Genomic DNA, 12,571 nt, shown 5'->3' with positions numbered 1-12,571 from the left:
TCACATTATGAACCTTCAAGCAAAGTGGGGGACTAAGCTCCCAAGAAAACCTTTACACAGGGTCTCTAAGACGAATAGAGAAGTCAAGACACGAGTCCAAGCGTTCCAAATCTGCTTAAGAGAAGCTACGTAAAAGACCATGTAAGCAGCCTGTGGAGAACAGCTTCCTAAAAAATCATGTCAGGTGAGCAGAAGAAATTACTCTGAACTTCAGTCACCAGCCAACTGGAACAGCTTTGAACCAGCCAGCTAGAAGAACAGCATGCCTATTTACTAAGCAGTTCAGTATTATTTAAACACTTCTCTACTTCTTCTAGCTTTATCTGTAGACGACTTAAAAAGCTTACCAGTGTTGCAAGTACTTCCTATCCATTCTGGAGGACATGAACAGCGGAATGTATCTCCATCATCATAGCATGTTCCACCATTGCTACAAGTATTTGCATCACATTGGTATTCACCTATACATCACAATAAAACAGTTTTAATTTCCATTGGTCTTGCTGAATTTTAAGATCAGGTACTTTTTAATCACAAAATTACTTTTAAAGATACTTCATATTTAAATGCAACAGTACTAGAAACTCATAGTCCCACTTGCTGTATTAACGTAAGCAACCAAAGGAGTGGAACCTAAGGGCATCTCTTACAACACTTTCACTACATGAACGAATACTTTTTTTTCAATGTTCCATTTTGCTGCTGGGAAACTGGAAGAGGTAATGAAAATATGCCTATTATTTCACTGCAATTGTTTTATTTTAAATTTCAGGAACTCTAGTCTCATGCAAAGAAAGAAAACAAATCTTTGGGTAAACTAAAGATCAAAGTAAAGAACACTTACGTGAATGGCAAGTTTTGCCTTTCCAGTCATTCTTACACTCACAATAGAAGTCATTTACCAAATCAATGCATCGGCCACCGTTGTGACATGGGTTAGGAGAACAGTCATTGAAATCTAGAAAAGAAGTTATTCAAATCAGATGATCTAGCCTAGCCACAGCCATGAGAAAATATAAAATACTTCTTCATAAAGGAAATTGTGTACTATTTAGGAAGACAGTGTTCCTCATTGTTATGGGGTTATCTTTGTATAAGTGAGGAAAAAAAACCTGGATTTAATACAGAGCAACATGAATTATGAAAGATTTTCTGACAGCTTAAGAGAAAAAGTATCATTCAGTATTGCTTCTAAGTAGAGCACCAAAGTAGTTCTGTTTTTTCAGCAAACAGCTGTATTCTGAACTTCAGAGAAAACTTTCTAGTAGGGACCACAGTGTCCTGAAAAGGAATCCCAACCTGGCACATCCACATGAGATAGCTAAGGCTCCCTCTCCTGCTTTATGTCTCAAAATACAGAGAATTAAAGCCATTAGATGGCTTAACCATATATATACACACAAATATATATGTGTGTGTATACATATACATACACAACATGAATTTTAGAGAGAACTCTTTTCACTTGAGACAAACGTTTTAATAGGTAGACCATAATTATTCCAGATCGAACTTCTAGACCACACAAAAAGCTCTTTTGACACTGATAGCTGCCAATAGCTTCTCAGTCTTTATTTCACATCTCAATTGGTGCATGTCCTGTAGTAAGTCTCAGCAAGTCCCTGTCATCACTTTTTAGAAGGGACTTCATTCAAAGTAGAAGAACAACTAACTGTAGTTTCCTCTGAGGTAACTTAACCATGAACTGGCTTAGTACACCTCTTTGTCAACTAAAGCCCAAGCCTGCCTCAAGCCAGGGCAGCAAGAGTAAGGGCCTGCTCTCACTGAACCCAGAATACAACACACTGACTCACAATATTCATCAAGTAAAAATTCAGGCTTCATCAGTTCTTTTCTTACTAAAGGAATAGATATTATATTTCTAAATTCCTTCAGTAAGGCGGAAGCACGTTATAGCTTGCACTGGCTTAAAGCTAAAAAGCTTTTCATATTTGGAAACTACTGCGTATGAGTAGATTGGGTAAGGGACAAACTTTTATGTACAGTAAGTACTAAGAAGTACATATGCTTATAGCAATAAAAGCAATATAATGAGTAGACTCCAGAACAGGGTATATTCACTTTTGTCTCTCCTCAGGAAAAAAAAAAAAAGAAGTTGTTCTCTCCTGCTGAGATATATCCTGTACTATACCAAAGAATCAGATTACAGTCCTATTAAAGGAACTGAGCCTTTCAGAGCTACTACCCAAAAAATCTTCTTGAAAATACTTTTGCAAACAACACTGGGTAGACTGTAATTATAGAACAGAGAAACTACCCCATTATTACTAACCACGTACCAACCATCACTAACTGTTAGAGCAAAGCTGTAGTATTTGACCCTGCAACACTTAGCAATACTCACTTGTGTCACACAGTTCTCCTTCCCAGCCACTTGAGCAGAAACATCTAAAAGAATCAACTTCATCGATGCATGTCCCACCATTCTTGCAAGGCTTCCCAAGACAATCATTGATATCTATAACAAAAAGTCAACAATTATTGCTCAAGGCTGTCTTCACCTACCTAGAGGAGTGATCTACACTTGTGTCTCTAGCAAAGGCAGCACAAAGTTATACTCCATTTGTACATACATAACAACAGCTCAAACATCTGTTTTCAAGCCTGGTAAGGTTTCTAGATGTATTCTCTCTCATGTAAGCAAGTTGAACCAGAGCATTAAGTTTACCTGGCAAAAATAGCCAGGTGTTCAAAAAATACCTGGAACAGCAATATGCATGCTCCTAAGCTGCGCTGTCAATGTGTCTGTCCCTTATTTATCATCCCCATGTTGGAGAAATCTATGGCTTCATGTAAGACTGTACATAAAGGTAGTGGGTACAGACACATTCACTTTGGAGTTGGACTAAAACCAGTTTTCTTTCACAGCGAAAGCATAAACCCCTACAAAGACAACTGTTACCAGAAGAAACTTGATTTCAAGCAGTACACCTGAAACAATGCTCCATGCAACTTTATTAAAATTTTAATATTTTATTTTATGTTGTAAAGCTTCATAACAAAAACTCTTTTAGAGCAACAAAATCATTTAGAGGAAACTGCTACTTACTTTCATGACAGTATGTTCCAGTAAAACCTCTTTCACAGGCACAAGTAAAATTTCCTCCTGGCTGACTAATACACCGTCCATGAGGCCCACAAACATTAGACGAAATGAAACGGACTCCTTCTTGGGTAGCATTACTGAAGACTTCTATTGTACAGCTGTCTATTACTAAGAATAAGAAGTATATCATCAGACTAATAATCTGCATCACCAATCAGTTTTTAGTTTTAAAAAAGTTATGCAACGATTAAGACTAATCACAATTTAAAAGTTATGTTAACTATAAGTTACCTTCTACCTCCTTACAAATAAAGACTGTTACAAGCATTTCTTCTCACTTCCTCACTATTTCACAAAGTCCAAGTGAGTACAATAAAAATGTTTCTGCATTATGCCGTTTCCAAAATACTACTTTTCTTTTTTAATGTACCACCAATACATTAAGACAAGTTTCTGGACCACAGCAGGTACCTTTACAAGAATTGTTCTTGCAGTGGTCCTTGAGATGAGAACAATTCTTTCCGTCGTAGTCATCAGGGCAGGCACAGTAATAATCTCCTCCCAGATCATAGCATTTAGCCCCATTCTGGCAAGGGTTAGGTTCACAGAAATCAATATCCATCTGTAAGAGAGACCATAGTTAGCAGCAGCTGCTTCATTTCCCAGGAGTAAGCAGCATTATCTGTGTTGCCAAAGACACAGATGAAGCTAATTTACAAGGAACCTCAAGTTTTAAGAAGGTTTATGAATCATATATATTGCATTCCATCCTGCAACAGAGAGAAACTTCAAGTTACTTTAGGGTTGACTAACACAAAGCATTTCTGATACTACTAAAAAGATATTCAATTGCAGGAGGCTGAATTAAGCACATTTGCTGTAACTTAGTTAGCAAAGAACAAGCCGTTAAGAGACATCTTACTGTGACTATTCTGGATCATTCTAAGTCACTTCTCTGTCCTTCACACCCACATACTAAGTACTATAATTCAAGTTAAATACCAGTGCACTTGTCAACTTTGTGCCTGCAAGACACTTAAAATACACAGAACCTTAAAAATAATAATCTCTAGAGCAATTTCTCTCCCCATCTCAAATTAACACATAGAATTTATTATAGAACCACATAGCTTGGAATGAACCTCTAGAGGTCAGCTACTCCCACCTCCTGCTCAAAGTAGGTCTAGTTAGATCAAGGTGCTCAGGGCCTTATTCTTACAAACACTGTCACTGTGCCAATTTACACACAGAAATACTAGGTATATTTTGAACACTTCTTACCATCTGATTCAAAAAGCAAAATATAAACCTAGCTTTCATAATATAACCCTTAACACAGACAAACTGCTGCAGCAAAGCAATTCTGCTTCTTCAGATCTAAGACTGACACACAAGATTACTGACTGGTCATGCCCTAAATTGGCCTCAAAATCCACAAAGCAGCCCCAAAAGAGATATTGTTACATCACAGTGTCTTTCCTCCAAATTGTTATTCTCAAGGATTGCTTTCCTTCCCTCAAGTGAATTTTTCCCTCTTCACATCTCTCTTGTGAGAAAGATAGCTTTCTCAACCTTACAGACATAAAATTAAGTCCGATAGTGGATAGTTGGTCACTATTTTTAGTAGTTGTGTAGTAAATAGCGGGGGGGGGGGGGGGGGGGGGGGAATCGAAGCTAACCAAAACAGAAGGAACACAAATGGTGTTAAGAATTTAATTCAGAATAGCACGCACAATTCCAGCTGCAATAGAGAGATTTTCAGCAAGCTATTTCGTGCTCTCATATGTAACATTCAAAGCAAACTACAAAAAATAGCTAAGGTCTGAGAAAGATTCTCAGATCTCCTCTATCAGATGTCTCCATTTGTTTCCTTCCATTAGTGTAAATTTCCCCTTCCCAATGCAAGTTCAGTAGCTGGTACTTTAGCATCTGGAATCAATGGTAGATATTTCCTGCAACACACAAGGCAAGCAGCCAACTCCCCCCTATTATTCAAACAGATTTGCTAAAACTTTAATTACACAGCATGGTATGAATCAGCCCAGAGTAGAGCACTCAAGCTATGATCCTTATGTAGAAATGGTACATGAGCTATTAGCGACTGCACCAGCTTCATTAAACTGGTCAGTATCTGCAACCCTTTTTAATTTTGAATAAAATTATTTGCATTGTTATAGAATTTTGAATAAAATTCTTTAACAATGCAAATAATACAGAATAAAATTACTTCAGCATTTAAGAGAGAGCACTCTAATGTCCTCCATGAAAAATTCTGAGCAAATACAACCAAATTCTAATCCAATGCCGCTGGCTGACCATCACACTTACATGAATTTGGCTATCAGCAAAAGCCAGAAAGTATGTACTTAGGGCAATATAATTTTACATTGAAAAGTCTAATGTCCTCCCTAGAAAGAGCCAGATCTTCATTATCATGAAGTACTTTATCAGTAGCACTTCAGTATTTCAGATCTGAATCCTTATTTAAGCACTAGAACTGCACATTCGTAAAATGATCTCAAGCAGAAAGTTCCAAGAGCCAATACTTGTGTATCTGCCTCCATTTAATTATGTAGATACTTCTACCAACAGCAGCAGGATTACCTGAAAGGTAATTCAATTATGTACTTCAGAGTTACGAGGATGAAGAGCTAAAACATTCTAGTGTAATAAAAGGACACAGGTCCTGAAAATTGCAAAGGAAAACGTTTCAAGCTTAAGGAATACTTGCAGCCATAAAACATTTAGGAGAGCCAACACCTATGTGCAACAACTTGCAGTTTATCAGGCTGCAAATTCAAGTGTTACAGCTACTATGACAGCACCGCACAACAAATTTGCTTATTCAGAGTGTCAAGTAACAGCTACGTTAGTCAGTAATGCTTTAGCCTTGGGTTACTCCCATTTAAACCCAGAGATATGTTTCTTTCAAGAATTTAATCCATGAAAAGTATTGCAGTAATGTCACCACTGCCCTCACCTCACAGAAGACTCCTGAGAAGCCCTGTGAGCACAGGCAACTGAATCCATTCACCAGGTCTTTGCAACGGCCTCCATTTTGGCACGGATTGCTTTCACACTCATTTGTTTCCGTCTCACAGTTTTTTCCTGTGAAACCACGAGGGCATAAGCAATGGTAACCATTCACTTCATCCTTCACAGAGGGGGGAAAAAAAAAGCAAAAGTAGAAAGATTTATTTATTAATAAAACTTGCACACAAGAATTCAAGTTATTTCTATATTCTGGATTTGTGAACAGCAGTAGCACCACATAAAATTATTTTGTGAAATGGCACAAGAGCCTGCAAGTGCAACGCTACACTTTTAACATTTAACTACATTTAACCAACCTGTAATTGCCAACTATATAATTCATAACTAGGCAGAGTAAGATTTATTTTCCACACGGCATGCAATAAACAAGAGTTACCTTACAAGTTCCTCCATGTTGACATTGTCCATGACAGTCATTAATATCTATGGATAAAATATACAAGGCATTACAATTTATACTGGAAGACTAAGCTATAAAGTACAAGTCTAGCATAAAAATGCAGAACAAATTATTTTCAGAAGGATTTTTCTAGATATTTCAATGGAAAGCAAGGATGCTTGATATCTTAAGAGATTCTTATTTTAAAGAATATGTAATAGAAAATTACATATTACATATTTCTATTACAGTGTAATAGAAATTAAATCAAACGCTATCAGCTAATTTCATATCTAACATTTTAGCTAAAAGTATTTTAAATTGAATCAGTACACAATATTATTCAGAATCAGGGATAAGTGAATAGGAAGAGATTTATTAGAGTTATATAAGTGTGTATCTAACCTCCTTTTAATACCAATTACACTTCTAAATAAATTTTCAAACAGTATTTTCAATTTACATTGCTGGAAGTTAGGAAAGTCCTGACAACAGGTATTTTTTCTTGTACAAGTATGTATACTATTGCTCATCATAAAACCTTTTTTTAAAGAATAAAGCATCCTATGGTCAACATATATACTAAAGAAATACTAACTGATATGACAATTTACTCCTGTCCATCCTGGAATGCAGTCACAGTAATATCCACCAATGAGATTTTTGCAAGAGTAAGCATTAACACAGGGTTTCCCCTCACACTCATTAGCATCTGTGAAAGAAGATAAAAGAAAGAAGAGAATAAAGAACAAACCCAGAAACAGATTACCACAGCACCAAGCAAAGTTTCCATGCAATCCAAGCATCAGAAGCTCATATTGTACGCTGGTATGGCACTAAAATCATTTACATACCACAGGTTTTTAATGCACACTTGTCTGTAGTAGCACATGCATGTTATCTTATGTTGTTGCCCTTTGCCAAAACTCAAAAAGGTAATATGTTAGTCAGGGCAAATCCCTTCCTTGCCTCCATAAGCTTATAGTCACTGTTCTACCACCATGAAGAAGGAGCTACCATCACCAATGCTGTATTTTGAAACAGAGAAGTTATCGGGCATTCTAGAAGAACTATTATCAGTAAGCTTAAGTTGGGGCTTAAACAGTTACAGGTTCACTTGAAAATTCTGGCTTTAAGATCTACTAAAGAAGAGCCAAGGTACCAATAGCAATGCACATCCTCAATGTTTTCTTCAATAAAAATCATATCAGAAACACACTTACACAGTTATTCATTACTTATGAATAATCTCCAGTGGTCTTCAAAACTTTAGAAGGTAATTACTTACCAAGCTGACATGTTGCTCCAATCCACTGTTGTGGACATATACACTCAAATGCATTAACACCATCAATACAGGTCCCTCCTTGAGCACAAGGGTTAGATGCACATTCGTCAATATCTGGAAAGTCAAAGTGTGCCTTCCATTACATGGTTTAAAATTTGGCTTAACTTGTGGGTTTTTTTTTAAAGTTATTTTGAGATGAAGGGGGAGAATGTACAAACAAATAAGCTTAGGAACAGACTAATGTTTCTAACCTAATTTTTACTTAGGCTTTTCTCACATCTTTGAGATAGGAGAGAGAGGAACTCTGAAATTTTCTATCTGCAAACAGGAAGACAATTCAGTTAATCTGCCAACGATTAACACATTCACTGAAAGTCATGTTCCTAGACGATGACACAAGTTTAGCCAGTATTTTTTTTGAGGACAGTTGCTGTTGAAAAATGGATAAAAATTCTGTGTTCCAAATCACAGGCAACATTTAAACCAATTACATAGGTCCATAATACATTTCAACCCCTTCCCTGTCTTCCAAACCAGACACTTAAGCATTGAAGTGAGTAATCTACTCTTCTACTACTTTAAGAAGAGAACCTTTCATGTTCACATTTATACCTCTTAAAACAAACCCATTCTGTATTTTGCTTTAGACCAGCTAAAGAGTCAAAAATTACCCTACAAGCTTTGGCAACAGGGCATTTCTTTGTATATGGTCCAGCTATGTTTTCGATAACCTGTAGATCTCAACTGCATCAAAGAGTTACTGCTGGCTACACAGTACCATTAATCTTTTCAGAGGCTCCCAATACATGGCTGTTAAAAGACGGGTAAGGTAAAAGACTACCACCAAATTCCATACCCACAGAGCACGGCTGTCAAGTAAGTTGCATCAACCCTTCCAACCCAATGGGTCAGTCATCAGTAAATGCATACCCACCAATAGCACATGTTGGTCCACTCCACCCTGATGGGCAGTGACACTTGAAGCCTGATGAAATTTCATGACAAATTCCACCATTAGCACAGGGATTAGATACACAAGCATGCTCCGCTGGGAAGAAAGAGAAAAAGAAATTCTTGCTAAATACTCTTCCAATATCAATTAAGGAGAACTTACATGGTTAGAAATTGTGTTCTGATTAAAGTGACCAAGAGCATGAGCAGTAGAGAGGTGCCTGTACAGAAGTTTGGAGCCTCCCACTCCCAGCTGCAGAGACTAAGATTCCCAGTAGGAGACTGAAGCAGGATTTTACTGAAGGTGTCTCATCCCTCGTATCTACTGACTAGAATGCCTGAGGGCAGACAAGTCACTCATGTCTCAATATCCCAAGAGCTAGAGAAGTTCCCTATTAACCTGCTGCTTCCAGCCATGCACTTCCACCTCTGGAGTGCTCCAGCACTTTTTATTTTTTCCTTCAGTGAGACAAAACAGACATGCTGTATGCAGAGGTCTGAACAGTAGTAGTAGTTTAAGTGTCAAAGATCTGTTTAGCTTCATTCTAATACTGTTCCTTGGAAACAGCAAAGTATAGAGCTACTTGCTGTTATAGGCAGTACTGCTTGTTGTCACTCCATGTAGGGCTGTAACACTTGCAGATGCTGCACTAAGCAACAATCAAGTTGGAGGGACAAGTTGTATGCCATCATTTTTGATATTTTCCCTCTCAGAAGCCAAGGAAGCTTTTGGAAAGAAGAAAACAATCCTCTTGCTAGGTAAAGCTTTCTAATTGTTGGTAGCATTTATTTTCTGGAATCTTTCTTTCAGGGATGTTATCTAGTTTGCAAGCTGAATTTACATTGTCTAGGATGTTAGTAGTTAGGTACTAGTACCTAAAGTAGCTCTACTACCAATCTACTGCTAATAATCCATACAGAACTCATCGAATGTACGGCTCCCTTTATCACTGCCCCCTCATCTGGAGAGCCAAGGTGCTTCCCCACAACTTGCAGAGCAAGCTAAGACACAATTTCATACATTATAGCCAAAACTTTGCATCACATTCTACCAGCTGAAGCAAAATTCAAGCTTTGATAGTATCATTAATACCACAGAGCACTTTATAGAAGCTCAAAGACGACCTATATCCTGTTAAATGTGAAAACCTTCTGCTGATAATAGTTTATTTAACTGAAGGCCAAACAGTTGAGTTCAAGAAAAAAAACTCAGTTCTTTCCATCTACACTAACTATATCAAGGAATAGCAAAATTCAAAGTGGGAAGACTGGGAATATCACATCTAAAAAAAGGATTTAACAGTCCGTAACAGCAAAGAAAAGTCACCTCAGAACACCCAAGTGAATACTACAGGTGAAAAAGTTGAACTGAAAGTTTTCATTTTTCTCCAAACATCAAATCTTTAAAGCAAAATAGGAAAGAAATAGAAATTGCGCACTTGCCCCTTTATCTCCAGAGACAGAAGAGTCAGGAGAAGTCTCCAAATACCAAAATAGTCTCTGGCAGATGAAAATTTTGGTCTTTGTATAACACATACACAGACACACGTGAAAAGCAATACACTATCTTTGTAGCGCAGTTGAGATAGGAAGCAGTTTGTCATGTTGGACAGACACAGATCTGTTAAACTCTAGTCAAGAAGGCATACTTCATCAGAAATATGGTTTAAATGCTTTCCTCCATTTTGCCAATGGGAGCAGAGAATACACTTAACTTTTCATTTAGACTGCTCAAGGTGATTCTGTAGGAGGGCTTGAACACATTTCCGTAGCAATTAACATCTGCATCATTAATCCAAATGCATTAAGAGTCCCATATTAAAAGATGATTTTAAAAATCAAATTTCATTTGATCAAGAAGGATAGTCAACACATTAAGGCAACTAAAAATTGGGCCAAAACCCCACATCACAGTTAAAATTGAAGTGTCCATCACTACTACCTTCCTTAGTCACCAGCTTGTATAAGATGCATGTTTGCAAGCAAGCCAGAAGACAAGAAAATGGGTAGCAGGGAGAAAGGTAACAGGAAGGTGCACCTGTAACCCATTTCCATGAGACTATAGCCCAATTGCATGCTTGGATTAAGGAAGTGAAGAAGCCAAAAGGAAGAAATATTCTCAGTCTTATCTAAATCCAAGGGAAACTGTTGCAGCATTTCTGTTGTCTTCAGGTTTTTTGAATAGCCAGCCTAAGGCTGGAAAGATGGAGCTGGCATTTCCCCACTGTCACACAAAGTAACAATCAAGTTGAAAGGACAAGTTGCATATCAGAAACCAAGCTAGCTTTTGGAAAGGAGAAAACAGGCCTTCCACACTACAAAAATAATGCAACAATGAGCATATAAAAATGCCACCTGGCTAACTAGAACATAGCCATGCGTAAAACAGTTGCAGTTTTCTGAAGATACATGCAATATCCAGAAATACCAATTTCGCAGTTCTTTCCAGAGTAGCCATCTGGGCAAGCACAGCGATATTCATCTGGTTCAGTATTCATACAGGTTCCACCGTTCAGGCAAGGATGGTGATTTCCACAGTAATTCAGATCTGGATAGAGAAAAGTGTCAATCAACAGGGAACACTAATCTCACTGTTTTAATCCCTAGTCAGACATACAGATGCCTTTCTGGCTTGAACATCATTCACCCACATCATCCCCATATTCCATTAGCTAGCCTATCATCTCATTACTATCCACAGAACAGAGAAGGATGAGCAAGAGACAACTGCATGAGTGAGAAGAGTTGGGATGATTCCAAGCCTTTTGTCTTAAACTTGATATACTCATAATGTTTAGGCATCATCTGCCATAAAAGAATTAGGCACAGAAATACTCAGGTAGTTGCACACTAGCAGGGAAAAAATGGTTAATAAGTTATCAGTTAATCATGCAACTTTAATTATTTTTCCTGTACATTAATGTTAAGTACCTTTGTTACAGAGCAGGCCACCCCAGTTGGTTTCACAATTACACTGCCATGGTTCATTACAGCTCCCATGAGCACAGCCTGGGTAGCGGACACACTCATCACAGAACTGTCCTTGCCAACCATAATGACACCTAAGATGTAAGTTCACATGTTAAAAAAGTTAGCAACGTGATGCTTAATTATCAGCATTACAGGTATTTAGAACACTACACTTACCATTCTCAAGAACAAGGTCAACTGTTCAATGTGCAGATAGCACAACTTTATTTCTCCTGTTTAGAAGGGACATACTAGTCCTGTTGAACATTCTTACTGGAACTCATCTTGCTCAACCACGTTACATACCATGGCAACAAACACCACCACACACTATGCATTATGAGAACTGTACATAAATTAGTTTTTCTTTCACAAGAAGTCCCATCTTCACGTAATCATCTCACACTAGGATAAAAGCTGTGATTGGTATAAAGAAGTTGAAACTACTTTTCAAAATGAGACTGTTGGCTTACTGCATCAAGCACCATAGCTTTTTTCTCTCTATGAAGATAGCTTTCAAGGTATTAGCTACTTTGTTCTGGAGTGCTACAGTCTTGAAAGACCAGGGCAGCCAGAAATGCAGCTGTCTTCTCAATTTTCTCAGGACTTAGTTTCTCAAGAGAACCCTTTTTACAGATTTATTCTATTATACACTCAATGTTCTCTAGCGACATTATGAAAAAGGGTTCTCTTTGGAGAAAGGAGAGAGAACAGAAACAAAAGACATTAATAATTCATTTGTTTTAAGCAGAGTTGAAATTTTTTCACAAGATTTCTTCAGAGACCGGTTATCTTTACGTTATCCTGTAACAGAATTCTGCTAACAAAAGCAACTGTTCATGCTACAGGAAAAGTGTTAAAG

At 37.5% G+C, this 12,571-nt stretch overlaps 1 protein-coding gene across 1 annotated transcript in view; it reads right to left on the bottom strand.

Moving 5' to 3' along the window:
• The window catches only part of JAG2 (jagged canonical Notch ligand 2), a gene marked incomplete at its 5' end in the record, with an annotated part of 72,404 nt that overhangs the window by 14,507 nt on the left and 45,326 nt on the right, over positions 1–12,571 (bottom strand). The window contains 12 exons of the mRNA XM_082318668.1: positions 348–461; positions 845–958; positions 2,366–2,479; positions 3,071–3,235; positions 3,539–3,689; positions 6,048–6,221; positions 6,498–6,544; positions 7,099–7,212; positions 7,789–7,902; positions 8,723–8,836; positions 11,168–11,287; positions 11,671–11,801. Of these exons, the coding sequence (XP_082174794.1) occupies positions 348–461; positions 845–958; positions 2,366–2,479; positions 3,071–3,235; positions 3,539–3,689; positions 6,048–6,221; positions 6,498–6,544; positions 7,099–7,212; positions 7,789–7,902; positions 8,723–8,836; positions 11,168–11,287; positions 11,671–11,801 (1,472 nt within the window). The remainder of the gene's footprint in view (positions 1–347; positions 462–844; positions 959–2,365; positions 2,480–3,070; positions 3,236–3,538; positions 3,690–6,047; positions 6,222–6,497; positions 6,545–7,098; positions 7,213–7,788; positions 7,903–8,722; positions 8,837–11,167; positions 11,288–11,670; positions 11,802–12,571) is intronic.

This window comes from Platalea leucorodia (genome assembly GCF_965183815.1).
Source record: "Platalea leucorodia genome assembly, chromosome: 7".
In the NCBI taxonomy this organism is placed as follows: Eukaryota; Metazoa; Chordata; class Aves; order Pelecaniformes; family Threskiornithidae; genus Platalea; species Platalea leucorodia.
This window is presented reverse-complemented; position numbering and strand designations above follow the sequence as displayed.